The sequence below is a fragment of the Thamnophis elegans genome, chromosome 16, assembly GCF_009769535.1.
Source record: "Thamnophis elegans isolate rThaEle1 chromosome 16, rThaEle1.pri, whole genome shotgun sequence".
Classification (NCBI taxonomy): Eukaryota; Metazoa; Chordata; class Lepidosauria; order Squamata; family Colubridae; genus Thamnophis; species Thamnophis elegans.
Genome location: NC_045556.1, coordinates 37472828 through 37499431, shown reverse-complemented (window position 1 = coordinate 37499431; position 26604 = coordinate 37472828). Strand labels below are relative to the sequence as shown.

The 26604-nt window shown below is 55.4% G+C and overlaps 2 protein-coding genes across 5 annotated transcripts in view; one reads left to right on the top strand and one right to left on the bottom strand.

The window, feature by feature from the left end:
• NDOR1 (NADPH dependent diflavin oxidoreductase 1) overlaps positions 1–26604 on the top strand; it is a 41112-nt gene that overhangs the window by 3268 nt on the left and 11240 nt on the right. For 2 of the 4 annotated variants that reach the window (XM_032232945.1, XM_032232946.1), the window contains 11 exons: positions 291–389; positions 729–830; positions 1926–2138; positions 2462–2583; positions 3664–3884; positions 5082–5189; positions 6582–6696; positions 7176–7322; positions 8471–8592; positions 10374–10468; positions 11988–12222. In XM_032232945.1, the coding sequence (XP_032088836.1) occupies positions 291–389; positions 729–830; positions 1926–2138; positions 2462–2583; positions 3664–3884; positions 5082–5189; positions 6582–6696; positions 7176–7322; positions 8471–8592; positions 10374–10468; positions 11988–12132 (1489 nt within the window). In that variant the 3' untranslated portion in view covers positions 12133–12222. Of the gene's footprint in view, positions 1–290; positions 390–728; positions 831–1925; positions 2139–2461; positions 2584–3663; positions 3885–5081; positions 5190–6581; positions 6697–7175; positions 7323–8470; positions 8593–10373; positions 10469–11987; positions 12223–26604 lie in introns of those variants that run through there. The other 2 variants (XM_032232947.1, XM_032232948.1) reach the window with 1 other exon arrangement.
• On the bottom strand, positions 17361–23626 carry RNF208 (ring finger protein 208). The gene is made up of 2 exons (XM_032232949.1): positions 22660–23626; positions 17361–20760 (listed from the first exon to the last, which is right to left on the bottom strand). Exon 2 carries the CDS (start codon positions 20088–20090, stop codon positions 19290–19292), a length of 801 nt encoding a protein of 266 aa, XP_032088840.1. The 5' UTR covers positions 20091–20760; positions 22660–23626; the 3' UTR covers positions 17361–19289.

Sequence of the window (26604 nt, the reverse complement as noted above, 5' to 3'; positions counted from 1 at the left end):
AACATATACACACACCGCCATTTCATCCCCCCTGCCTGCTTTTTCCCATAAGATTGCAATGTTTCTCGTGCCAAATGCAATGAGAGGTGGAGGCTTAACAAGTTTGTTGTCCACCGTGATGAAACAAACAAGGAGTTTCCTGCATTACCTTGATCCAAAAGACCCTTCCTGCTCTGTAACTCATCTCTGCATTCTGCTTCTGTGGGAATGGAGGCTCTGGAATTCACCCCCACCCCCACCCCCGAATCCCTCAGTTGCTGCTCAGCGTGTTGTTCTGTTTCCTGGTCCAGATTCAACTTCGTTGCCAAAAAACTGCACAGGCGGCTCCTTCAGCTTGGGGGCAGCCCTCTTGCACCCGCTGCACTGGGGGACGACCAGCACGACTTGGGGTAAGAGAGGAATATGGTGACTTGTCGGGGAGCTCTGAAAAGCCACAGGGGTTTTGTCTCCCCCCCTCCCCTCCCCTCCCCTCCCTGTATCGTTCTTCTGCTCCTCGTCCAAAGCTTCATATCGCACGGCCAAATTCACAGGGAAAGCTGCCTCCTGCCTAGTCGCACAGCTCATTGCATGTGGGGTGACCATTGGGGCCTCTTCCCCCCCACTCCCCACAAGGCGGAGGTGCCAGTGAGAGAATGTGGGTGCTTTACAGGCTCACGTTGGCTGTGGTAAACCCTAATAAGTGAACACGAACGAGAATTCTGTTCTGAAACTCATTCGTTTCTTTTTAGACCGGATGCCGTGATTGAGCCCTGGCTTTTGAATTTATGGGACAAGATCTTAGCTCTGTATCCCCTTCCTCCTGGCCTCCGTGTGATTAGCCCCGATATCCCGTAAGTACCACAACGAGGAAAGGAAATGTGGGCTATCTTCGTGCATGTATTGATTAAAATTAAGTAGAAGCGGTTTTCCTTTTTTTTCCAATCTATTTTTTATTTTTAAACATAAAAAAACAATATTAAAAAAAATGATCTTATCCATTACATACAACACTTGGTTACAAGTGTTTTTGCATCCATATTCTCAAATACATTTACAATCACAGATTTTTCATCTAGTATAACTAAATACCTCACTTTCATTGTACAATGTATATTCAGTTACAATTAATATTATTATTATTTTTTCAATAAACCGAATTCCCTTACATTCTTGATTGTCTATTTAATAACAGTGTACCTTTATATAATCACAGATCCCGATATGAAAGAGATTTACCAACCATTTATATTTGTATATCACTGTTTTCAATTATAATTCCACCAATCATCCATTGAGTATGCTTATGTTCATTATTGTCCTTGTACATCATACCTTCAAACAAAGATGCTATTCCTTCATTTTTCAACAAGGTATTCTAAATAGCCACTTCATATATATACCAATTTTTCATTACTTCCTTACTAAAATTATATATCAACAACAAGATATCTTTGTAATATATTCTTAGGGTTATACATTATATCACCAATCCTCTTATCAAGTATACATAAATTCATTGTTATCCTTATCCATTTTAAAACAAAAAGTTCTAAAGTATTCAATTCATATATGTATCAGTCATTGTATCATTGTTATATGATTTCACAGCATAATTGTATTATCACTTAGCTCCTTCAGTTAAAACATGACATTTTTCATTCCCAGGTTTTTTTCCCCCAGCCACTGATAAAACAAATCCCATATCTTATAAAATTGCTCGTCTTCTTGTTCTCTAATTTCAAATGTCAATTTACTCATTTCAGCACACTCCATTATTTTTCGAATAACTTTGCTGTTTTCCTTTTTGAAACACGCAAATAGAACTGGGCTGCCTATGCGAGGTGAAGGGGGAAAAGGGATGGGTTTTCCACAGCGACTCGGCATCTTCCTGCCTTCCCCACATGCTGAGGAAAGAGAACTTATTATCCCAATTCCGACTTTTGCAGCTTGCCCCCCAAGTACACCTTTCAGTTCCTGGACGAGGCCTCTGGTGACCCCTGCAGAGCAAGGCTGCAACCGGAGGAGGATGGGCTGAGCGATGCTCCATCAGAGGGGAATCCTTTCTATGCCCGGATGGTTTCCAATCAGAGGGTGACGTCAGAATCCCATTTCCAAGATGTCCGCCTTATCGAATTTGATATCACAGGCTCTGGAATCGAGTGAGTTTCCTTGGTTCGTTCTGCTGCTCTCTCCTGGGTCTTCAAACGCAGAGCACTGAGAAAGGGTTAGAAGAGGATCTCCCTGTATGGGAGGGCCTGTTACTCAGTGCCCAGGTTAGTCCCTGCCAGCATCGCCTGGTCAAAGTGGGCAAGGGGCAGGCGAAGGAGCATCCCCTGCCCAGCCTGGCTGTGATAGAGCAGGTCGCAGGTAGCTTCCTGGGCCTCTAACAAGCTCTCCAAGGGCAGCTTGGCGTAAAAGAAAGCAGGAAACCTGAGAAAACGGATCCCCAGCGAGGATCTCAGGCCTTGCCTCTTCCGGGCAGATATGCTGCAGGGGATGTTGTGATGATCCAGCCACACAATGGCCCTGAGGAAGTGCGCCTTTTCTGTGATCTCCTGCGCCTGGACCAAGATGCCTGCTTCACCTTGAGGCCAACGGAGGCAGGTATAAAGAGTTTCCCTCTGCAGTCTCTTCCAGACCAATGGGAGCCTCCCCAGCCCCCTCTTCCTGGTTGGCAGAGGAGTCATTTCCCTGCCAGCCTCTCAGCAGCTGAGGGAGCCTGGGAATTCCCTCCGGCTGCTCCCCACCCCACTCCCAGGGCTAACGGGCTTCCTTGTGGGGCAAGAGCACCAGAAAGGCTGACTTTCAACAGCTAGAATTCTAGAGTCTCCAAACGCCAGGCTTGTTCTTGTTCTGATCCCTTGTTCTGAATCCTGTCATCTTGGACATATAAAGTATAATCTTTATTGTCGTTGTACTTAAATACAACGAAATTGATTTTAACCTCACTGGTGCAAAATTATAACAGAAACAAAAAGAGAAAGAAAAAAGGGGGGGGGGGAAACTAGCGTGCGCATGGAGTGATTGTGGTTGTATTTGAAAGTCTGGCAGCCCAAGGATAGAAACTATCTTTAAACCTGTTTGTTCGGCTGGCTATGCTTTGATGTCTTCTGCCCTGATGGTCGAAGTGCAAAGAGACACTGACCAGGGTGTGAATCCTCTCTGAGTATCTCTGCTAAAGCAGCGAGATCTGGTGATGTCACCCCGTGGTGTCAGAGGGCAACCAATGGTTTCTTGTGCCGAATTGATAAACTCTCTGTCGTGCCATTTTCTGGCTAGTGTCTGATTAAAGAAATCTTAGGGGAATAAACCAACCAATTTTAATTAATTGATTGATACGATTTGCAGAAATGAAGACAGTTCTGTAGCAGCCAGTTTGAAAGGGATAATAGCAATAGCAATAGCAGTTAGACTTATATACCGCTTCATAGGGCTTTCAGCCCTCTCTAAGCGGTTTACAGAGTCAGCCTGCAGTGCTGCATTTAACCACTGCGCCACCTCGGCTCTATAAAGGGATAAAGGGACTTATCCTCTTGATTTCAAGATGGTGGTTGTGATAAGGTCCAGTCGCCATTGGTAGCTTTTATGAAAACCGGTGAAATTGGCCCATTTCACAAGGAGCTTTAATCCAGTAGCCTTTCAGCCACCAGAGCCCTGTTGATTTCTTGGACTCCTGCCTTCCAGGCACATCTCTCCCTGCTCACCTGCCCCAGGCATCCACTGTCTGTGACCTGGTGACCCACTGTCTGGACATAACATGCGTCCCTCGTCGCTCCTTCTTCGAGTTCCTGTCTCACTTCTCCCCAAATGACCTGGAGCGGAGCAAGCTGCAGGAATTCAGCTCAGCACAAGGCCAGGAGGAGCGTTACGCCTACTGCAACAGGCCACGCAGGACCACCCTCGAGGTAGGCCAAGCCAGCTTCCTTTCTGGGTCTGCACCCGGCCACAGGGAAGGGAGCCGCTGTTTGCTAGCTGGGGGACTTGGTGGGGTCAGTTTGCCTTGGTCTCCTGTCCTCAAACCCAACCACGTTCCTCCATAAACCAAAACCCCTTTCAAGTTCAGACCTCCCAGGAGCCATCGCCCTTCCAATAGCTTTGCACTTTTTGGTTAGGGGGTTGTGATTTTTTTCCCCTCCCTCTCTGGGTTGGGAGAAATCCCGTCCACTCTGGCGATTGAGATCTCAGAGCATTTACCCACAGAGCTGTGCACACGCGTTCTGCCCCAGCTGAGCTAGTTCCATTAAAAAAACCTCCAAGGGGGGAAAAAACATAGCTAGGATAGATTAGCGAAGGTAAGGGAATAAGAAATGATAGCAAATCATATTCGGGTTTGCGGAAATACCATCCCCAAGAAAACATAAACTGAGATTTGAAAGAGACACCTACAGCAACAGAAAAGGAAAGGGAGAGAGGAGGAGAGAATGAGAGGAAGGGGGGGGGAAGAAGAAAGAGGTAAGGAGAGGAGGATGGAAGGGAGAGAGAGAGAGAAGGAGAGAGGGTAGGAAGAGTAGGAGAAAGGGAAGGAAAGAAGGGGAAGGAGAGGAGGATTGAAGGGAGAGAAAGAAGGAGAGAGGGTAGGAAGAGGAAGAGTAGAACTAGGAGAAAGGGAAGGGAAGAAGGAAGGGAAAGGAGAGGAGGATTGAAGGGAGAGAAAGAGAAGGAGAGAAGGTAGGAAGAGGAAAAGTAGGAGAGAGTTAAGGGAAGAAGGAAGGGGAAGGAGAGGAGGAAGGAAGCAAGTAGAGAAGGGAGGGAGGGAGAAAAAGGGAAAAGAAGGTGGTGTTACAACAGGCGGAAGGGATGGTAAATAAAGCAACCCAAACTGTATACTATAACCTATTAAATGGAATAACAAATGTATAAGATGTGAAGAAGAATAACAATTATGTGAATGTATACTTAAAATGGTATGTAAGAGAATATATAAAAAAAAATTTTTTTTAATCTTCAGGAGACCCTCCCCCCCCCCAATAAAACCCCCTCTGCATTGGCTTCAGAAAAGCCCTTTCGAGCAGTTGAAATATTGCTGCTTCCTTTTCTGCATTTGTCTTTCTTTTTTTTTACCGCAGTTGAATATTACCTGTTCCTTTCCTCCTCCTCCCAAGGTCCTCTGCGACTTCCCACACACAACATGTGCCATTCCATGGAATTACCTGCTGGATCTCATTCCACAGATCAGGCCCCGGGCTTTTTCCATTGCTTCCTCCACGCTGGTAAGACGGCGCAGATGTCGGGAAGGGAAGAGCGGATGGGTGCTTTGAACGGATGCTAAATGGATTTGGAATAAATGGACGCCTCCTCCCCCCCCCATCCCGTCCCTGATTCTTCACCTGCCCTACTAGAGCTCTGAGAGGGAATCGGGAATTGTCCTGGGATAATTCCAAGCTGTCACTTCGTCTCATCTTCATTCTTGGGTGGAGGGAACTGAAATCTGGAGGTTTCCTAGTTCCTGTGAACTCCAACCCTGGGGGAAAGGAAAGCCCCCTCGCTTCCCCTGGGCTTCTGCCACCTTCTGAAAAGTGGCACTTAGATGAGTGTAATGGACTCCCCATTTCCTTGAGGAGGAGCCCCTTCAACCCACAGGCTGCCCTCGCTCCTTCACTTTTCCCACAGAACCAAGAAATTAGTCTAGTCTAACCCATTAGTTTCTGGACTCGCTTCAAGGTGCTAGTCGTTACTTATAAAGCCCTACATGGCATCAGACCTGGGTACCTGAGAGGCCGCCTCCTGCCAATTACCTCCCATAGACCGATCAGATCGCACAGACTAGGCCTCCTCCGGATCCCATCTGCCAGCCAATGTCGGCTGGCGACTCCTCGGGGGAGAGCCTTCTCTGTTGCAGCTCCAGCCCTCTGGAACGAGCTCCCTGTGGAGATCCGGACCCTTACTACTCTCCCAGCCTTACGCAAAGCCACGAAGACCTGGCTGCTCTGGCAGGCTGGGTGGCTGTTGAAATAGTCAGCCCCACAGGAACTATGAATGTTGTGTATTTTAAATTGTTGTTTGTCTATTTGTCTATTTATCCCCTTCCTTTGTTTATTGTAAGCCGCCTGGAGTCCTTCGGGAGTGGGCGGCATACAAGACCAATAAAATACAAATACAAAAATACAAACAAATAAAAATAAAGCTCGCCTGCAGAGAGAGTTTTTCTGCCTACGTCTGGCCAGTCCCCCAAACAGCTCATTGCTCACAGGCACCGCTTTTTCTTTCCTTTTCTTATTTACAAAGGGTTGTGTCCTTTTTCTGCTGCTCAGGGCAGCAGGTACTTTCTCCCCCTTGATCCCTGTCCGAGTTAGCAATAGCAATAGCAGTTAGACTTATATACCGCTTCATAGGGCTTTCAGCCCTCTCTAAGCGGTTTACAGAGTCAGCATATCGCCCCCACAGTCTGAGTCCTCATTTCACCCACCTCGGAAGGATGGAAGGCTGAGTCAACCTTGAGCCGGTGAAATTTGAACCGCCGAACTGCAGATAGCAGTCAGCTGAAGTGGCCTGCAGTACTGCACTCTACCCACTGCGCCACCTCGGCTCTTCAGGTCTGCCAGGTCCCCCCATCCGGGGTCCAGGACTTATTCTGTCTCTGCCCCCCCTCTTCCTCCTCCCAGGTGCATCCCAACCGGATTCAGATCCTCCTGGCTGTGGTGCAGTACAAGACCATTCTCACTAAAGCTCGGCGGGGCCTGTGCTCCACCTGGCTGGCCTCTCTCAATCCACAGAATGGTGAGCTTGCCCTGCTTTTAGCTTCGTGGAAACCAGGGGTGGGTTCCGGCGGTCACTGCTGCCGGTCTGCTGGTGGATGCGCTGGGTGCATGCTTATTGCGCACTGTGCACGCATGTATAATGCAATAAAAATTGCAGAAGCCAAAAAACAAGATAGCGGTACCATAGAACCAGTTCGGGGGCATGGCGGGTCTGGGTCACTGCTGGTTCCAGCAACCCAGGTCACCAAGCCAAACTGGTCCAAACTGGTAGGAACCCACCGCTGACCGAAACCACTGCGGAGAGAAGGAGGTCTTGCTTTGCAGAATTGGGGGGGGTGGGGGGCATTGGGGTCTATTTATCTGTCCCAATTGTGTGCCGCCCAACTTTCCACAACTGCTCGCAACTCTCAAAACTAGGGAATTGCCATAAAGCCATTTAAAATAAGGAAGGTTTGTGCCCTTCTCTGTGACACGGGCTCCTCTTTTAACCCTTTCCAGAGGTGGTGCGAGTTCCTCTGTGGGTGAAGAAGGGGACCCTGAAATTCCCGGAGGAGCCGGGCGCTCCGGTGGTCATGATCGGGCCCGGCACCGGCGTGGCGGTTTTTAGAGCAGCGATACAGGAGCGAGTGGCCCAGCGCAAAACAGGTGAAGCCGCTGTGTGTGTGTGTGGGGGGGGGTTGAGGCAGACTTCCCAAAAGTCTCCCCAGTTAATCTTTAAATTAGTCACGCAAGAACACTTTGAGCAGCAGGGAGGGGCATGGTGTGATCTCACCTGTAGCTTTCAGTAGGTGGCGCTGGGTTGTGGCCGGGGACTTTCCGAAAAGCTCTTTTGAAAGAGGGTGGCGTGTGGAAGAATTCGATCAGGTTTCTGCCTCCGCTCGCATGCTGAGTCTGAGGCCTCTTGGTTTTTTTTTTAAATATTTTTATTTTTAAGACAAACAAAACAACACATGCAAAAAAACTTTCCTCAATTTTGTCAAGCATGCCGTTCATTTGGTTACAATCTTTGGTGCATCAGTTTTTACAATTAGAAATAAGATTACTGGTTGCCCATCAAACATAACTAAATATACATCACTGTCATTGAGCATTATGTGTTTAGGTTTCCATTAATATTCCTTCATTTCAATAGCAATAGCAATAGCAGTTAGACTTATATACCGCTTCATAGGGCTTTCAACCGCTCTCTAAGCGGTTTACAGAGTCAGCATATCGCCCCCACAGTCTGGCTCCTCATTTCACCCACCTCGGAAAGATGGAAGGCTGAGTCAACCTTGAGCCGGTGAGATTTGAACCGCCGAACTGCAGATAGCAGTCAGTTGAAGTGGCCTGCAGTGCTGCACCCTAACCACTGCGCCACCTCGGCTCTAAAACAAACTCTTCAAACAAACCTTATTTCCTTAAATCCTTAATTATCTATTAAGTTACAATACATCTTTATAAGATTATAAAATCACCTATCTCGGACAAATGGCTGCGGTTAGAAGTCCTTGCTGTTCAGCTGCTTTTATTCCAGCTGTCAGTCCTTAAACGCACCACAGGCCCTCCAAAGATTCGGTTATTTGCCCTGCCCGCACTTTGGTCAGGCGGGAACCGGGACTGGCTCTGCTTCCCTGTCCGGAGTAACGTTGATCCCCGTGCTCATCCGGCCTCCCTTAGACAATGGCTCTGCCCAGGAGGAGCCTGGCCATTCCCAAGATCTCGTATGGAACAGGCCAGGCTGCCCCTCAACGCCCCGTCGGCTGCTCCGGCTGTCGCCCTTCTTGATGCCGTCCCCATTTGCCTTCCCTCAGGAGGGAACTGCCTCTTCTTCGGCTGCCGAAACAGAGCCAGAGATTTTTACTGCCAGGCGGAGTGGGAAGGACTGGTGGAGAGGGGGCTCCTGGCACTCTTTGTGGCCTTTTCCCGCGATCAGGTAAATCCCGCACACACAGCTTTGTGCACCAGTGAACCCGGGGTGCAGGGGTGTGTTTCTCTGCCAGGATTGCCAAGAAGGGCCTCGAGGAATCACAGCAGAAAGGGAGGGAGGGAAGGAGAGCGGGCAAGAGGAATCGTCCTGTGGGCCCTCGGGAACTTTGGATTTCGGATCCCGCGAAATTCATCTGCGCCAGATCCAGGAAGGCTCTGGAACCGCCCTTTGGAAGGCCGGAAGGAGGAGCCCTGTTTGCCCTGGGGGTGGGGGGAGCCGTACCATCCGCTTTTCCTCTGTGCCAGCTGCTTCTGTGTCTTTGTCAGCTCCCCCCCCCCTTTTTGGCTGGCTCTGGGGCCCTGTCTTCCCTTGGAGAGCCAGCCTGTCTGGCAGGTTCTCGCTGAAAGTGATCAGGCTCTAGCCCGGTCCGGCCTTTGGCTGGTGACGTCCAGGGGCAGAAGACCACAGGCTGGGGTACTTTGGGTCACCAGATCCACCCATCCTCCTACTTTGTTCCTCTGGAGCAGACGGGGCCTTATCGCCCCCAGGTATGGTTGGCCTGGCGCTTTGATTCATTGTTGTCCTGACACTGAATAAATACAACGCCAAGACTGTTGCCCATTTCCAGTGCCAGGTGGGTCTGACTCTGGCTTCCTCCTGCATTGACCGGCCAAGGATCTGCCTTAGTGGGCCAAAGGTCTCCGGTGCTCGCCTTAGTGGCGGTATCAGATTTTTAAAAATCCACATGACGGCAAGAGTCCTTCTGGAGGCTCCAGGAAGAGGTTACCGCTCAGGAAATAGCATTGGGTTTGGGTGGGTAATAGTCCAGTTTCAGCCCTGGCTTTACTTCTATCCCATTTCTGCAAGCAGGTGGGGGAACCGCCCGGTGGGAACGCTTCCTTCCCTTTGGCAAACGCTCAGCCTGCCGAAGGGGCTCCTGGCCATCTCCTTCCCCTTGCGGCATACTTTTAAAGGACAGAGGATGAGCCAAGCCTGTGGTCTCCTGGCACTGGCATTTGGATGGGGCTCACGCCCAGGAAGGGGTGGCACAGGGCGTCTCTGCTGAACGTGCAGCCTGGCTCTGGTCCGAAAGCTGCCTTCGGAAGGGGGGCCGGGAGGAGAACAATGACAGGAGGGGCCCTGTGTCCTCACCCAGCTTCCTGCGGCAGCCGCCGGGGGACACGCAGTCGGGGTGGCCTTTTTCTGAGTCTGAGCGAGCTTTGTGGCTCCGCACGTTGGAAGTGCTTCCCTTCGTCACCACCTTCCCAGGAACTCTGGTGCTGAGGCTGGGCTCCTGGGGAGCCTCTGCAGAGGCATGGCTGGGCTGCCGCTGTCGGAGACGCTCCGGCTGTTTGGTTTGCCCGGAGTTGGATTTGGTTTTCCATGTTGTTGAGGCTCCTCAGCCGCCTGTTCCGTTTGCCCAGGGGGGAAAAAGAAAGGAGAGATCATGCCCAGTTGTATCAGGAGGAAAGACAGCTTCCCCTGACTGCCTAAGAAAGAGGAAGAATTGTGTTTTCCCTGCTTTATTGTACAGCCCCTGAGCCCCCTGGGAGTGTCTCCCATGCAATGCCCATGAGGCCAGCGGGTGCCCTCCGTGGAATAGTCCTTCTTGCCCCACTTCCTCTTGTTCCAGAGGCCCCTCTTAGTGCCCCTGTGCGATTGCACCCCGAACCCACTTCTGAGTCGGCCAGGTCCGGGGTTGGATGGTTGGAAGCAGCCCCTTCCTTCCCTTATTGGAGCCTGGAGCCCCTGGGGTTTCCTGAGCTCTCACGGGGGTCTCTCCACAGGAAGAGAAAGTCTACGTCCAGCACCGGATCAGAGAGAAGAAGGAGCTGGTGTGGGAACTGGTGGAGCACAAGGAGGCCCACGTCTACTTATCTGGGTAAGTGCCAGGAAGCTGCTGAAAGAATTAAGCCAGTGCCCAGTTATCCTCAGCACGGAGGATACTCCGGCTCCGATTGACAAGGTTTAGCCTACCCAGGAAGAAATGCCGCTGCCGGTGGAGCTGCTCAGGGATAGGCCTGGGGCTTTGCGCTCTGCACTTTCCCCCTTTCCTCTTGGCAAGCTCAAGTGAAGGATTCCCGGCGCCCAGTGACACGAAGCCCGTTTGTGGCACAGAGCGATGCCAGAATCCAGAACAAACTCACATCACGGGAAGCCCCCACAGCAAAGGGGGTTAGCTTCGGGGCACAGCTAAAGGCTGCCTTCGCTTACCCAGTCCTGTGCTATGTTCCTCCTTTTCCCCACACACAAAGCTCCAGCCGGGGCTGCCCCCAATCCATACGTTTGGAATTGTGGCCTAATCCATCGCACCGTCTGGAAATAGGCCTTGGGGGCCAAGAGGGAGGCTGGTACGGGTGGTTTTCTGGGGCAGAAGGCCTGAGGGGGTCAGGCAGCAGCGCTGAATCGGTGGCCACAGCTTCTGGGCAGAGAGTTGAGCTTTTGCGACGGCAAGAGCTGCTGACTGAATGGGGCTTAACCCTCCGTCCTCCTTCCCACGTTGGGCTCCAGCCTTCCTTGTTATGTCTGCACGGACGCCAGCGTGGTGGGGCTTTTAAGCCTGGGCTTCTTCCAATGTGGGGCTGGTGTGCACCTTCGTGTGTATCCTGGGGAATCCTGGGCGGAAACGCTTGATTCATCTTCCTGCCCAGGCCAGGGTGGAGGCCACGCCAATCCCGTTCTGGGGGTAAAACGAGTTTTTTCACATTTCTGGAGCCTGGAGGACGAACTGGGCGTTGTGTGAGGTTAGCCCAGATGTAGGTCGCACATCTGGAGCTGTCTCCTCCAAGTTATCTGAAGTTTTAAAAGTAGTAACTGTCAAACATTCAAAGCAACTTCACTCGCGCCAAAAAAAAAACTGGAGGAAGAAAATCTACGCCAGGATTTTCCAAAACGCTTTCCTGAATTTGTGGCTTCCCTTTACTCTCCCCCCCCCCCTAAGATGTTTAAATGTGTTTCTAGGATTTTTTTAAATCCCTAAAAAAAGGTAACACCTGCTGTTCCGACATTTGATACTTGGTATTATTTTATACAGAATTAATTGCATTAGATTTTTATATTATTTCTCGGCTTTCTAAGGATTGATGTGGAGACAACACGCAGGGATTGGTGTAGGCAGATTTTGTCCCGGTCTCCTCTTTCCATCCGCTTTAAGTAGCTTCATCCGAAGGGAGGTCTGGCTCCGCCTTGGCCACGCAGCTGGAGGGCGATGAGAGCCTGATCTGCCCCAGGGACTCTTCTCTGGTATCATCAGCCGGCTCCGACTCCTCCTGGGGTGGGCCAGGCCGAGCTGAAACGTTGCCCCTTGCTGCAGCCCTTCCGGAGCTCCTGCCAGCCCACCAGGCCCTGAGCCTTTGCTGTCCCCGCTTCCTCCTCCTGTTACGGCAACCCTTCTCTTCCAGAAATGCCAAGCAGATGCCGGAGGAAGTGGCGGAAGCCCTGAAGTTTGTTTTCCAGTCGGAAGGAGGCCTCTCTGCTCCAGAAGCGGAGGAGTACCTTGCCCGCTTGGCACAAACCCACCGCTTCCAAGCTGAGACCTGGTCTTGAGCTGCCACGGAGTCTGGGGTGGATGGGGAAGGACCGAACCGCTGTAGCGCTGCCGTGATCGCAACCAATAAACCGGGCCATCGGAGCCTATGACCGCTTGGCTCTTGCCTTTGACCGTGAGAGGGGGGGCTGGTGGGAGGGCTCCACGGGGACACCCCCAGGTCCCTTTGGCCTTGCTCCAAAAAGGGCTCAGCAGCTGAGGTTGGGCTGTGGCGACAGAACCCTAGGAAAGATGCCCAGCCGTAGCCAGGGCACAGGTGGAGAAGCCCCTCCTCACTCTGCAGACATCCAGGGGTGCCTGGCACTGACCGGAGGTTTCGCTCTTGCCTGAGGAAACACCAGGGGAGCCCCAGTGATATTATGATATCCCCTTTTGTGGCTCGCGGGACTTCATCCGATCGCCTCGGCCCCTACAGAGTTTGCGAAAACATCCGCTGGGCAGAGAATTTATTATTTTTCTCACAGTAAGAAGTAGAATTTCTTCACGGTGGGCAAAAGGGGGGGACGACATTATGTTTTCTTCTCAAATCGGGGGAGGGGGGAAGGGTTCAAGAGATGAAGGGAAAGGTGGAGGAAAGTCTCTCCTTTGAGTAGCAGCCCCGGAGGTTCCCAGCACTTCCCAGCACTTCCCCGCCTCCCTGGCTCCGGCTTCTGGCCAGAGGGCTGAGCTTGGTTTGGTTGTTTGTGCCAGATTTCCCTTCTTGTCTTTGCCCTTGAAGGAAGAGACGGGGTTCCCCCAAGCAAATCATGCTGAGGCATAGGGAGCATAGGGGCTCCTGCTCCCGCAGCATCAGAGAGCTGGCTGCAGGCAGCTGGGAGGGGGCCGTTCAGGCCGAAGGCAGACAGGGAGAACCAGGCCATTTAGGTCAGGAGCCAGGCCTCTCGGGCCTCCTCCAGATGTCCCAACTCAGCTGGGCCCTTCTGCTGCTCCTGCCCCACCCATGAGCCTAGGGGAAGCGTAGGCCGGGCCCTGCTGCCGAGTTGCACTCCTGCCTGGACGTTCCCCGTGGGTGTGGGTGGAGAGCTGGGGGATAGAGCCCAAGGATAGAATTTGCCTCCAGAAGCCTCGGCCTCCTGGTCTCTTGGGAGGATCTGGCATTCGTGGAGTCGCTGTGCAGGAGCCCCCGAGCGTCCCAGCGGCAGAGAGGACGGGAACCGAGGCTAACGGGGAGACGGGCCCAGCCTTGCTGCCTCCATTGAGCTCCTGGCAGGGATCCCTGTGAGCAGCAAAGGAGACCCCCCCCTCCCTTCAAACAGGCAGCGCTCAGCATGGCTGCTGCTGGGGCTGCTCTCAGAGAAGCGCCCCCCCCCCTCCTCCAGAAAACGCGGCCCAGCCCAAAGAAGGGCAGCAGGCCAACAGAAAGGCAGCAGCGACCCTTGTGCTGGGCGTCATCTCAGCACGGAGGAACAAAAGCCGCGCCCGTCAGCATCGCTGCCCATGGAGCAACCTGGATGGCCCTACCTGCTCAGCCGGCCCCGCCCCCGCCCGCTGGCCTGCAGCCAAGGGAAAGCTGCTCCGCCCTCCATTCAGCGTCTCGGTTGTCGCAAGTCGAGAGAGGATCCTAGCTGTTGCCAGCCTTCCTGTTGGCAGCCCTTGGGGTCAGGCCGCTCGGCCGCCGAGCAGAGGCAACAGCAGCCCTTCCCGGGCAGGAGATTCAGGCTGGGCGGGATGGAATCCTGCCATGCGCCCCGGGCAACTCTGGCCCCCAGAAGCAGAAGGCGGCAGCTGCTGAGCCGCTCCCGGACCGCCTTTCCTTGAAGCTGGGAGCAAGACGAGGATGGGGACGAGGATTCCCTCGGATTCGGCCCTTGGGGGCGCAGAGGTTCACCCCGAGAAGGAGGAGTCTGAGTCCAGGGCTGCTCCCTCCTCGGGCAGCTTTCGGCAAGGCTTGCTGCAGGGAGAGTGGACTGGTCCCCAGCTGACAGAGGAGGAGGGCAAAGGGCCCAGGACTGGGCCAGAAGCAGATGAGCCCTCTGGAGGCAGGGAGGAGGAGCCCAGCATCGCTTCCCCCATGGGGCAACCAGAAGGAGGTCTGGGTGAGCTGGGAGTGGATTCTGGAGGGTCTCCTATGACCAAAGAGGCCTATGGCCCACCTGGGCTTGCAACACTTGGGGAGGAGGAGGAGGAGGAGGAGGAGGAGGAGAACCGCCCGCCAGGAAATGCACCCCAGCTGACTTTGGGGGAAGAGGAGGAAAGGGAAGGGGCTTGCCTGCTGGGGAGCAAAGCGCTGGGCCCGGGCAGGGGGGCCCCGGGGCAATCCTGCTGCATCGAAGCCGAAGAGCCCGTGGTGGGGGATGAGCAGGAGTGCCCCATCTGCACGGAACTCTACGACCAAGACGAGCGCAAGCCGGCCTTGCTCAACTGCAGCCACGTGCTCTGCGGCCAGTGCCTGCAGTCCATCCTCCAGGCGGGCAGCGCGGCTGACATTGGCCGTGTGCGATGCCCCATCTGCCGCCAGAAGACGCCAATGATGGAGTGGGAGATCTGCAAGCTGCAAGAGGAGCTGTTCCTGCTGAACGCTGCCCAGGGCCCGGAGCCCCCTGCCTTTAGTCCACTGCCACCCCGGCAGCCCGGCTTCTGGGGGGGCCTGGAGCACCACTTCCGCGTCCGCTTCCACACCAGCCGCGTGATGGGCTTCTTCCCCTGCCTCCGCTATCCAGCTTGCCTGGTGGGCGGCCTGGCGGAGCTGGAGCGCCGATGCCCCTGGTGCTACCGGACGGCTCTCTTGGCTCTGGCCGCAGCGGAGATGCTGAGCCTCTTGCTGGTCTTCCTGCCCATCCTTCTGCTGCTGCTGCTCTTCCTCATCCTGGACAAGTAGGACTCCCGCTGGCCTGGCTCGGATCCAAGGGGCTGCGAGCGAGCGAGGAAGGGTGGGGGCCTCCGGCACAGCCTGCAAGCGAGGAAGGGCCCAAACTCCAGGCTGTTCTCTACGTGGCCTCCCTGGGAATGTTGCCCGCTCCTCCGACCAAGCAAGGAACCAGCTCCCTGGGAAAGGAGGCTTCGGAAAGCAGGGGACGGTGGCATTTGCGGGCGGCGCAGATGAATTGGAGATGGCTCTGAGGGCCTGGGGAAGTGGGCTGCCGTATCTGTGCCCAGCTAGGAGCACCTGGTGCAGCAGAGGGAGGGGCTGTCCCTGGCACCCAACCGCTTGAGCTCTTGGCAGTGTGGTGTCCTGTGCTTTCCCAGGAAACTGGCCTTGTTCTGCCCACGCCAGCCCTCTTGCCCAGGCTCTCTCCACGAAGCCTCGGATCCTTGCGTCCTCGACCCAGCCAGCAAAGACCGGAGGCTGCCCAGGAGGGTCCGGGCTTGGTGTGTAAGGGAACAGTTGCTGCCAACAACATCGTCCTCTTCGCCAAGAGGGAAGAGAGGAAGCTGCCAGGCAATCTGGCCAAACCAAGCGCACGGGGTTTCTGGTTTGGCGTGACTCAGCAGGTGCCAGGCGCCCTCTGCTTGCTCGGTGGAGGAGGGCAGAGGCGGGAGCGGCTGGCACGGCCTGCCTCAAGCGTGGGGGAGGAGGAGAGGAGAGGAGGTCGGCAGCTGCCCAGAAACCCATTGGCTGTTCTGCTCCAGCATCCCGTGTGGATTGCCTCCCGCCAGGGCTGCTTTCCCCAGCCTGCCCACCTGGGAGACCTAGTGCCCCTCCCTCCCGCCCCCCTGAAAGGCCGAACGCCCGCTCTCTGGGGCAGACCCACATAAAGGTTTTCCCAGAACGGCTGTCTCGTGCGTGACTCTCTACCTGGAGCCGACTCTGCTTAGTGAGCAAATGGGGGTCCCTTCAAGGTGGCCGCCTTGGGGGACTCACAAGTGCCTTCCCCCCTCCCCAGGACGGCAGGAAGGGGAGGGGAGGGCCTGCCTGGGGGAGCTGGTGGCACGTGAAGGGTGGGAGGAAGGAGGGGCCGCCTTCCCTGAAGGGCAGGAGGAGGAGGCAGGGTTACGCCACCCCAGAGTCTCTCCTCTCTCGGTGTTGAGTATTATGGCCTGGTTTCTTACAACACAAATAGGGTGCACTGCACACCTGGTGACCCTGGGAGTCCTGTGTTGTGGGCGTGTGTCTGTGGACCCGTTTCCAGTGGCTTCTTTGCCCTGCCCTGACCCCCCCTCCCCAACTGCCACACCTCTTCCAGGCGTTTCCTGCTTCATTGCAAAGCTTCAGCCACAGAACCACTTCCTCTCTCCCCCTTGTGGCAGGAACCACGTGGAGGAAGAGGGGGGAGAAACGGTGGGGGAGGCAAAGCAAACAGCTCTCGAGTGATGGGTGACGGCCCCCTCAAGGACCCCTCGGAGACCCACTGGAGGAGCTGAGGGCTCACAGCTTTTCCTTCAGGCTGAGGGGATGAACCTGTCTTCCTTTGGGTCCTCCAGTTGCGCTGGCTGATCAGGGCAAGGAGGGTGGCGAGCCGCCTGCTGGACTCTCTGGCTGCAGGCAGAGCCAGCGGTCAGCTGAGGAAACCCCACCTCTGCGGCCCGGAGCCCGGTTCTTCCAGCGCCCCAGTCCACACTCTGCAGGTTGGCCTCTCTCGCCCACCTCCTCTCTCTCTCTCTCTCTCTCTCCCCCTCCCTCCCCCTCTCTCCCTCCCTCTCTCTCCCTCTTTCCCTCTCTCTCACAGAGTTGCCTCCTCTCTCCCCCTCCCTCTCCCCCCTCTCCCTCTCTCTCACACACAGAGTTGCCTCCTCTCTCTCCCTCTCACACACTCCTCCTCTTTCTCTCCCTCTCTCTCCCTCTTTCTCTCCCTCCCTCCCTCTCCCCCCCTCTCTCTCACAGAGTTGCCTCCTCTCTCCCCCTTTCCCTCCCTCTCTCACACAGAGTTGCCTCCTCTCTCTCCCTCTTTCCCTCTCTCTCCCTCCCTCTCTTTCCCTCTCTCTCCCTCCCTCTCTTTCCCTCTCTCTCTCTCACAGAATTACTTCCTCTCTCTCCCTCTCTCTCTCTCACACACAAAGAGTTGCCTCCTCTCTCTCCCTCTCACACACACTCCTCTTTCTCTCCCTCTCCCTCTTTCCCTCCCTCTCCCCCTCTCTCTCTCTCACAGAGTTGCCTCCTCTCTCCCCCTTTCTCTCCCTCCCTCTCTCACAGTTGCCTCCTCTCTCTCTCTCCCTCCGTCTCTCTCCTTCCTTCCCTCTCTCTCCCTCTCCCTCCCTCTCTCTCTCTCCCTCTCTCTCACAGAGTTGCCTCCTCTCTCTCCCTCTCTCTCCCTCTCTCTCTCACTCACACACACGCCTCCTCTTTCTCTCCCTCTGCACACACATGAATGGAGAGCACATGCCTGTTTTGGTTCAGGAGCATTCTTTATTTAGATTGGGCTGAGGGTTAACGAGACCGCCAGGTATAAAACAGGATCTTCTTCGTCAGCCATCTTGTTCTCTGGGTTGATGGCTGCAGCGCCTTCTTTCCTCTCCGCCTGGGCTTTGGGTGAAGCTCGGCAACCTACCCAAGGGACAAGCAGCTGTGGGCCTTTGGCCAAGCCAACGCCAGGCCTTTCCTGACCCGAGGTGTTCCTGGGAGGTTGGGGGGAGGGGAAATGCCCAGGCCACCACCGAGGAACTTTGCCTTCCTCAGCTCCTCCTCTTGAGATGGACTCAGGAGGGGCTTGGCTCCCCATCCTCTCCGCCCCTGTGGAAGCGAAGCCGAGAAGAGCCTGGCTAAGGCAGCTCTGCCCTTTGGCTGACGTGGGCATCCCCGGTTGGCAAGACTCAACGTCCCCCTTTGGAGGATCTTTTGGGCTCCCAGCAGGCCTCACTCCCAGCCCTCCTCGTGCTGCGGCTTCTCCAGATTCTGAACCCGGCTTGACCCAGGGGTGCCCCTTGGTGGCCCACTGCCAGCTGAGCCGGCCTTCCTGGTTGACTTCTAGAAAGACCCCCACCCCCACTGCAGGGCAACTGAATTGTAAATCTCGGCTCTCCTGGACCCACAGAACCTCAAGAGATGGGTCACTAAGGAAAGCCCCTTTTCTCGGGGGCAGGTTGGAGTCAGGTCAAGTTATGGCTTTTCCTTTCTAGCTTGGCACAGAATGTTTTGTAAGGTGGGCACTTCCTCCCAGACCAGCCTCCATCAGAGGAAGTGGGCATCCTCTTCCCTCCAGCTTGATACTGTCATGGCATTCTGGGGATCGGCCGCCTTCTCTCTGCCCCTTCAGCTGGGGGGGGGGGCTTTTCCACGGACGGAAGGACACCAGGGTTGTTATCAGGGCCCGGCTACAGCTGGGGAGTGGCCACACCCTGTCCGCTCCCGAAGTCGCCCTAGAGGGAAAAGAGGACCTTCCTTTTCCTAGGAGGAGATTCCGTGTCCCGGGTGGGAGGGCGCTGCTGCTTGCCAGAGCCTCCGTTGCCAGGGGGCACCCCTTTCCCTCCGCCCCAGGAGACGCGACCCAGGGATCACTGCCCTCTTGGTCCATTTTATTCGGCAGCAAGGGCCCAAATAAGATGCATTTCTGAAACAGTGCTGAGGAACGCTTCCTCCAAAACGAGGATTAAAAATGTACACTTGTTTTCCGCTTCCCTTAAGGATTTGTATCAGGAAAACGGGGCGATTCTTTAGGAAATTCCTGTTTGCCACCGGACTTCAGTTGGCAGCATGGAGTGGACTTAACAACGCTTGGCCGCGGAATCAGAAGCTTTGGCAAATAACTTAAAACTGGCGTCGGCCGTGTTTTCCAGCACAGGCCCCGCCTGGCATCGTCTCTGTATTGTTCCAGGGTCCTGCCTTGGCTCGTTTTCCCCCAACAAGCGCCCTGTTCTCCCCCACTGGGGCTGAGCCGTCAGTTGAAAGGAAAGAGGCCACATCCAGCCCTTGAGTAGCCAAGCCAAGCACGGCTTGGGGGGTCTCTCGGGATGCGCAGAGGAAGGGGGCGGGGCGGATGGAAGGGGAGGGCAGTGGGCAGTCGGATCTCCACAATGCTTCCTGGTGGCTCTTCCGACAGCCCCAGCCAGGAGCAGGCCCTCCCGACCAGGAGTGACTGCCCAAGATTACTTCCTCTCCTTCAAGCAGCAGTCCCAACTTCAGGGGCGTCCCCTGCCAGATAGTTGCTCATCGCGGAGGACCAGTCGGTCGGGCATCTCCCAGGACCTGCAGAAGGAAGCCACCCTCTTCTCCCTCACACAATCCCACTGCCGAGGCCGGCGGGAGATGGTGGGCAGAGCGGGGCAGGGGCGGACACGCAGCTTACATGATGGCGCATGAAGAGAGCGGGTTCCGGACGTGGCAGGTGCAGGCCGCCCCACAGTACTGGCGGAAAGTCTGATAGCAGCTGCGGTCGGTCTCGCCGCTCCACTGCGCCTGGTTGGCCGAGAGCGCTTCGGCCGGCAGCCTGTTGAGGATGCTGGTGTTGACCGCCAGGGCAGCCAACCCGTAGTCGGTGAAGAGCACCGTCTCCCTCTTGCATGTGGGGCAGGAGATGAACTTGTACTTGGGGCAGGACTCGTAGAGGATCTGCAGGCATTCCTCGCACACTGAGTGCAGGCAGGAGAGGATGCGCGGGCGTTTGTTGGTGAAGTTGTAGGTGTGGCCGCAGGTGGGGCACTCCAGGGGCTCGGAGGGAGTGGAGGGGTGCAGCACGTACTGGTTGACGATCACCTCGTCTGAGGCCGGGGCTTGGCGGTGGAAGCAGAGGTCGGAGCTGCCCTTGCGCTGCCCTGGATACAGCCGCTCTCGCCGGGGCAGGGGCGGGGTCCGGGACAGCCCCAGAGACCCCGGGTTGTGGTCTAAGGCTGGGATATCGCCGCAGGCCTGGTTAACGATGATCTCGGAATCGGAGGGCCAGGCCCGCTTGGCAACCAGGGGAGGGTCCCGGCGTGGTGCCGGGACATAGCGCGACTGGGAGCTCTGCAGCTCGGAGAACTTTTCAGGGTGGATGATCTTCATGGCCTCCATTTTGATGATGACCTGCTGCCCCTTCAGACATGACATGAGGAGGCTCTTCACCTTCCTGTCCGCGGCTCTGTGTCCTCCAAAGGCCTCCTGCATGAGGCTAGATGGGGCTGGTGGCAAGCCAGGCTTTGAACCGGGCACGGACCATGAAGGGGCAGCGCTGGAGGGGGGCAGCAGGGCAGAGACGCATCCTGCAGCGGGGCTGCCAAAATGGCTGCGGCCTGGGCCTTCCACGCTTTCTGTCCAAGGCGGGTCGTAAGGCCGGGGGGAGGGGGGCGATGTCCACTCCAGGAGTTTTTTTATGCCCACAGATGCGGCTCTCTTGGGCAGCAGGGCGTTGGGCCTAGTTCCCAGGACGGGTGCTTGGCTGGCAGGATGAGCCCCGGATGAGCCCTAGGAAAGGAGGCCGGGGGGAGTGCTGGCCTGTGCCTTGCCTTCCGCCCTGCTGGCGTGGCTGAGCCCACTCGGGTGAAGAGGAGGGGATGGAATGTGGCCGGAGTGTCCAGGGGAGGCCCGAGCACTCCCTCCCTCCCTCCCCGTGCGCCTCGGTTCCTGTTTACGTGTGGGGAGATCCTAACAACGCTCAAGAATGTGTTTTGCAAATTCCTGAGCTCTGACGTGCACCTTCCTCCACGCTCTTCCCTGAAGATCAGGTCCCAGGAAAAGGCCCCCAGGTGGGGCAGATCCTGCTCAGGCGCCAGGCAGAGGCTTTGCTCTGGGGAAGCTGCCCCGGCTTCACTTGGAACTGGCCCGGCCCTTCAGACCCCTGGAAAACAAAGCAGAGCAGCGCATGTTTGTGGGTCCCTTTGCTCCCCCTCCCAAAGCTTGAAAGGCACCCAGAAAACGGGGGCTCCTTTTGAAATACCAGCCAGCACACCTGGCATCTCCCTGTCCTCTGCTGCTCAACTCCCCACTGGCGACTGTCAGTTCTTTTCTCTCCGTTCTTCCCTGCCTTTTTCTCTTTTGGTGTATTTACTCTCTGCGGGCTAGGAGCGTTTTTAATTCTCTGAGCCATAATTCTCTGCTGCTCTGAACCAACCAGGCCAGGTGGAGCTGTGGGCCCTCTTCGCTCAGCACCAGTTGTCCCTGACCTTCCTACCCAGAGATAGCAGGCACCAAATTGGGTACCTTCTCTGTGCCAAGCATCTTATCTGGCCTTCAGCTACCACCCTCTCCTGGAGAGAGCTCAGAGAGGCCTGGAGCTCTTAACTGGGTCTGTTGCTCTGCAAGGCATTTTTGAAACCTCGGGCGGGGGGGGGAGGGTGCAATACACAGGGGGCCCCCCGGCATCTATGTGAAAAGATGACCCTGCAAAAGACCCTCCGGACACTCGGGACATGGATGGGGTGTAAGGCTACCTTGGGGAGGGGGCACGGGGAAATGCTTCAAAATGAGCCCTGGCCTCTGAAGGCAGGTCTCCCTTCACACACACACACACACACACGGTTTTCAGGCTGGGGAAAGGACGGGGCGAGGGCCGTCTCTCTGCCAATCTCTGTCCACAGCTGCCAGGAACAATCTGCTCGAGCAGCACCAGCCAAGTTTCCAAACTGCCCATAAGAGTCTCTGGTCCTTCTGCATTTGAGAGGCTGGGCCCCTGCTCCGCGTCACGGCTCCCCAGCCACAACTTGGCCACTGAGGCCGATTGCAACGGCGGCCACTTCCTCTTCTGGGGCAAGCTGGGAACTCCAACATTAGCCCAGAGATCGTCTCTCCCGGTGGGGGGGGGGGGAGCAGGGTTCCTTTAAAGACCCAAAGCGGGGGGGGGGGGGTTTCCTTGTTGCTGAAGAAAGCAGCCTGCCCTGAAAGGCTGAGATGGGGCCCTCTGGATCGCTGTTCAAATCCTGCCTGATACAAATCTAAGGGACACGGCTGGCTAAGGCTCGCCCAGGGCCGGCCAGGAGGCCTTGATGGGGGGCTAACGTCTTGGGATGGGGGCTTGTGAGGCAGAATAACTTCAGGTTGCAATGCAATGGGGCCAGTTTTGAAGTAATGGGCTCACCGGCCCTTTAGGAGCAAAGATGGGGAGGCGAAGGTGCCATGAGGTGAGAGCACCAGCCCTGCGTTTGTTCCAAGCCCGGCCAGGAAGCCTGTTTTGAGAAGGAAGGAGCGAAGGCTCTCGGCCAGGAGGGACGTAGAGTTCTCTGCCCTCCGCTCTGCTGGCAGGTGCCTTTGGGCTACAGACAAGCTGTGCTGGCAGAGCGGGAGGAGAAGACGACCGGCTCTCATCTCCCTTCTGCCACAAAGCTCACGTCCCCTTTCATCGCCTGAGCAGCTTCTGGGGGCTCACAGGTCCTGCAGCAGGAACGTCGCTGGGCAGCCCAAGAGAGACGCTGCTGATGGCCCATCTCTTCTGGGTTGCAGAGACCTTGCTGGGGGTGATGGAGGAAGGACACTAATGGAGGAGGAGGAGGAGGAGGAGGAGTTGCTGTGGCGTCTTTGGAGGGAAAGTGCCTGGTGAATTCAGGCCAAGGGGGTTGAGTCCAGCGCCCTCCTTGCAGAGGCCCGGGAGCCAACAAGCACAGCTAGTCTGCTGCCTTTGTAGAGGAGGCTGCTGGTGGGGCCTCGCTATTCCGGGGCCCATCCTGTTTGGCCCGAGGCAGATGCTCAACCCGTTGTTCGTGGGCATTCCCCCCCCCCACTCATCGCGGTCCCAGATCCTCACCTCTGAATGTTCCCACCCGGCTGTCCCGGAGCCCCGGGCATCCTCCACGGCTGGCTCCCCAGCAAGCTGGCGCCGCTCCAGCGGTTTGGCCGAGGAGCAGGTGCGTTGGGGAGCGGACGCCGCGTCCTCGGGCTCAGCCGAAGCGCCCCGTAGCCGGGAAGGCACGGAGGGGGAGCGCCCGGCCGACGGGTCCTCTCTCTGGTTTCCTAGGAGCCCCCGAGGCGGAGCGGGATGCTAAGCTGCGGCCGGGCGGGCGCGATTGGTACCCAAGAGAGGCCGCGGCGGCGGCTTTGCCTCCTTTCCTTCGGCGGCCTGAAGGCCAGCGGTGCCCGGGATCGCGGGATGCCTCGGTGCCGTCTGCTTCTGGTCGATGGGGAAGCCTGCCTGCCCTGCCGATGCCGGATGCCCGCGGCCGCCGCCTCACTCCGTCCCCCGCTCTTTCCGCAGTGAGAGCACTGCAGTGATGCAGGCAGCCCCGCTCGCTCGGCTCACGTTTCCCTCAATCAGCAGCCGCCGCCGCTGGCCCGACCTCGCGGGCTGCGCTGCCTTAGCGCCCGCCCGCCCGCCCGCTCCTGCCAGCCGCGCTGCGGAGAAGCTCGTGTCTTCAGGTCGCGCAGGAAGAAGAGCCGCGCTGGGCTCTGCTCCGCCTTCCTCGCTCGCTCGCTCGCCCGGCGGGCAGTTGCGAAGTTACCCTCGGAGGCGGTGGTGGCGGCGGCGGCAGTGCAGCAGCTTCCTTCCGGCTGCCGGGTGGGCCTCCCCTTGCAGCCTGGAACGACAGCCCTGCGGGGTAGGTCGCTCTGGAGCCCAAAGGGCGAAGCAGAGGCCGAGGGACCTCCAGAGATGGGCAGAGATGCCGAGGAGCCCGAAGGAGAGGAAGGCGCCCTGCGGCAGCAGCAGCAGCCTCCCCCAGGCAGCCCTGGCTGCTTCCATCCGCTGTTGCTCGGCTGGAGCAATAGCAATAGCAATAGCAGTTAGACTTATATACCGCTTCATAGGGCTTTCAGCCCTCTCTAAGCGGTTTACAGAGTCAGCATATCGCCCCCAACAACAATCCGGGTCCTCATTTCACCCACCTCGGAAGGATGGAAGGCTGAGTCAACCCTGAGCCGGTGAGATTAGAACCGCTGAACTGCAGATAGCAGTCAGCTGAAGTGGCCTTCAGTACTGCACCCTAACCACTGCGCCACCTCGGCTCAATTCCCAGACTGTATAAAAAGGAGCTCAACGCACTCCCCTTCTTCAACCACCCCCCAGCCAGCCATCCCAAACTTGCTTAGCCTGCTCTCCCACTCCCCAACCTTTGGGAATAGAAAGAGACACCTGGCCCCCTCCTGATCCTGGGGCGGGGGGGGGGGGAGGACAGCCTCCAGGCGCCCTTCATGCTCTTTCCACTCCCCACTTTCAAGATCCACCTTGCAGACTTTCCATCTTGACCTCGAGAAGAAGAAGGTCACCGAATCCCTTTTAATCCCCACCTTTGTTCCAAGTTCCTAAGGTGCTTGGAAAATAACACCAGCAGTAAGGCTACCATAAAATTGGGAGGGGGGGGTTGGTGTCCTGCTGCTGAGCAGATTCCTCCTGGGGGGGGGGCTGCTGGACCTTGCCAAAAGTTATTGATGGCAAACGGGGTGGGGGGTGGGGAAATCCTTTTGTTCCCTGTGGGTTTGTACCCCACATGGGTTGGGGATACCCATGGAAGGACAGGCTGCTTGCACCCCCCCCCCCACACCAGTTAATCAGAATTTAACCTGGGAAATCTCCCCTGCTCTCTCCCTCCTCTTCCCATCAGGCTGAAGGGGAATAGTAATAAGGATATATTCAATAATAAGATACTAGATCAGTGTTTCTCAACCTTGACCACTTGAAGATGTCCTGACTTCAACTCCCAGAATTCCCCAGCCAGCAAATGCTGGCTGGGGAATTCTGGGAGTTGAAGTCCGGACATCTTCAAGTGGCCAAGGTTGAGAAACACTGTACTAGATGATGCCTTTGTATACTTGCATGCTGTGAATATTTGTTTCCTGTGACACATATATGTTGCGCCTTTTGTGATACCTGTTACGCCCTTTGTAGTTGTAACACAAATATGCCACATTAGACCCTGGTGCTTTTATTTCCTAAGGGAAAATGCTGTTATTGGAAAGTACCTGGCATTTGTCAAAACCTATGCCTCACCTTCTGCCTAAGAAAGTATCTCACCTTTGATCTGTTCCCTGTCAAATGGCCAATCGTGAGAACAGAGGAAAGAGATAAGACTAATAAAGCTAGTGAGAGTATTGTGAAGCCAGAATGCCATTTTATGATGTTTCTGACTGTATAAAAAGGAGCTACACCTTCTCTGAAGTGTATTTCTCTCCCTGCATATCCTTGGGGTATGTTGGGAACAACTGGCCATCCTGTCTTTAAACTTTGATCAAAGATTAAACGCTGACTGTTATTCAAGCCTCCGTTTTAAATCTCATTTTTGGCTCATGGTGACTTGGATGTGTTCTCAAACATCAAATGTATTCTCAAATGTTACATTTGGCACCCAGCGTGAATGGAACTTGGAGGCTCCATTTTCCTTCAAGGTAGCCACATCTGGCCTCCCATAGAGCCGAACTCCTTTGAGGTTCGGCTGGCCTTCAACATGTTGATTTTGAACCCCAGGGGAGACATGGGGTGGCTAAGGTATGATGTGATTTGTTTTTGGAAATTTCTGGACGTTGTGAATTGTGACAGATATGTGAAATGTACTCATTTGATGCTCGTTTAACTGAAGGATGCTGCGCAGGCTTAATTGGGCTCCTGGCTGAGGGCTGCAGAGGGCAGAGGGCACTGTCTTTTCAGTCAGAATCTTCCCTGGGGGAGCCAAGCGAGTCATTGGCATTCTGAGGAAACTTGCTCAGAGTGATAACCTTACTTGGTATGATAATAGTGATAATGAAAATTGCATTGTTGCTCTCGATTATGACTTGTTGGGCTGGGAAATTTGCTAAGTATGACTAAGAGGCAACACGGGGCAGGACTAGGGTGGAACCCTCTCCACTGGGGGGGTGATAACCACAGGGAGGGGCCCAGGAGGCGGAACCGCTGGTTCCGGGACAGGAAATCCTCCGTTTCTCCTCCAGCCGGAGACTCAGTGGGCGGTCACAATGGCTGGCTTTCCTCCCCCACCCCGAGGGGGGCTGTGGGGAATCAGGCCAGCTAGGCCACTCACTCAAGTTGGCAAGAGGCAGCTGGATTGGCCCGGAGCTCCCTGTGCTGGCAAGAGAAGGCCGCATTGACAAGGGCCACGGAAGCTTTCACAACACTGGACCAGGCCCTTAGTTGGGCTGAAGTGCTGGGCTTAACCCGAGCCCTGAGCTAAACGGAAGAGGCTCTTGTGCTTGCCGGTGGTTGTGAGGAGAGTGTGGCCCAATGTTGCACAGTGAGCCACTTTGGGAACCAGGAGTGAGGAGTGAGGGGAAAGTTGCATTTTCTTTTCATTTTACAAATAATTACAAGCAAACAAATAATCCCCTCAACACCATCAAACTATTCACTAAGTTAACCTTCCCATCGTCCCTGTCACCCAGCTCCTCCCACTTATGACCGTATGAGGGTAACTTTGCTGCTTGCATCCTTACCATTTATATTGATTGTTTCCTAAGTGTGGTTTGATTGCTTATTTGTACCCTAAGACTATCATTAAGTGCTGTACCTTATGATTGGTGATGGATGTGTCTTTTCTTTCATATAAGCTGAGCGCAGCATCTGCACCAAAGACAAAGTCCTTATGGGCCCAATCACATTTGGACCATGGAGAATTCTATTTATTTCCATATGCATGGAACTGTTTCCTTGTTTTAAAAAGTTATACCTCATATGTAGCAGTTCTTTTAATATACAGTTGTAAGATAGTGGTATCATGCACAGTTTATCCATAAGATTAGTCAACCTGCTGCCTTTTAAATAATGTCCCCC

Excerpts from the sequence above, each read along its gene's own strand:
- RNF208 (XM_032232949.1), bottom strand. The coding sequence starts at position 20,090 with ATGCAGGAGGCCTTTGGAGGACACAGAGCCGCGGACAGGAAGGTGAAG.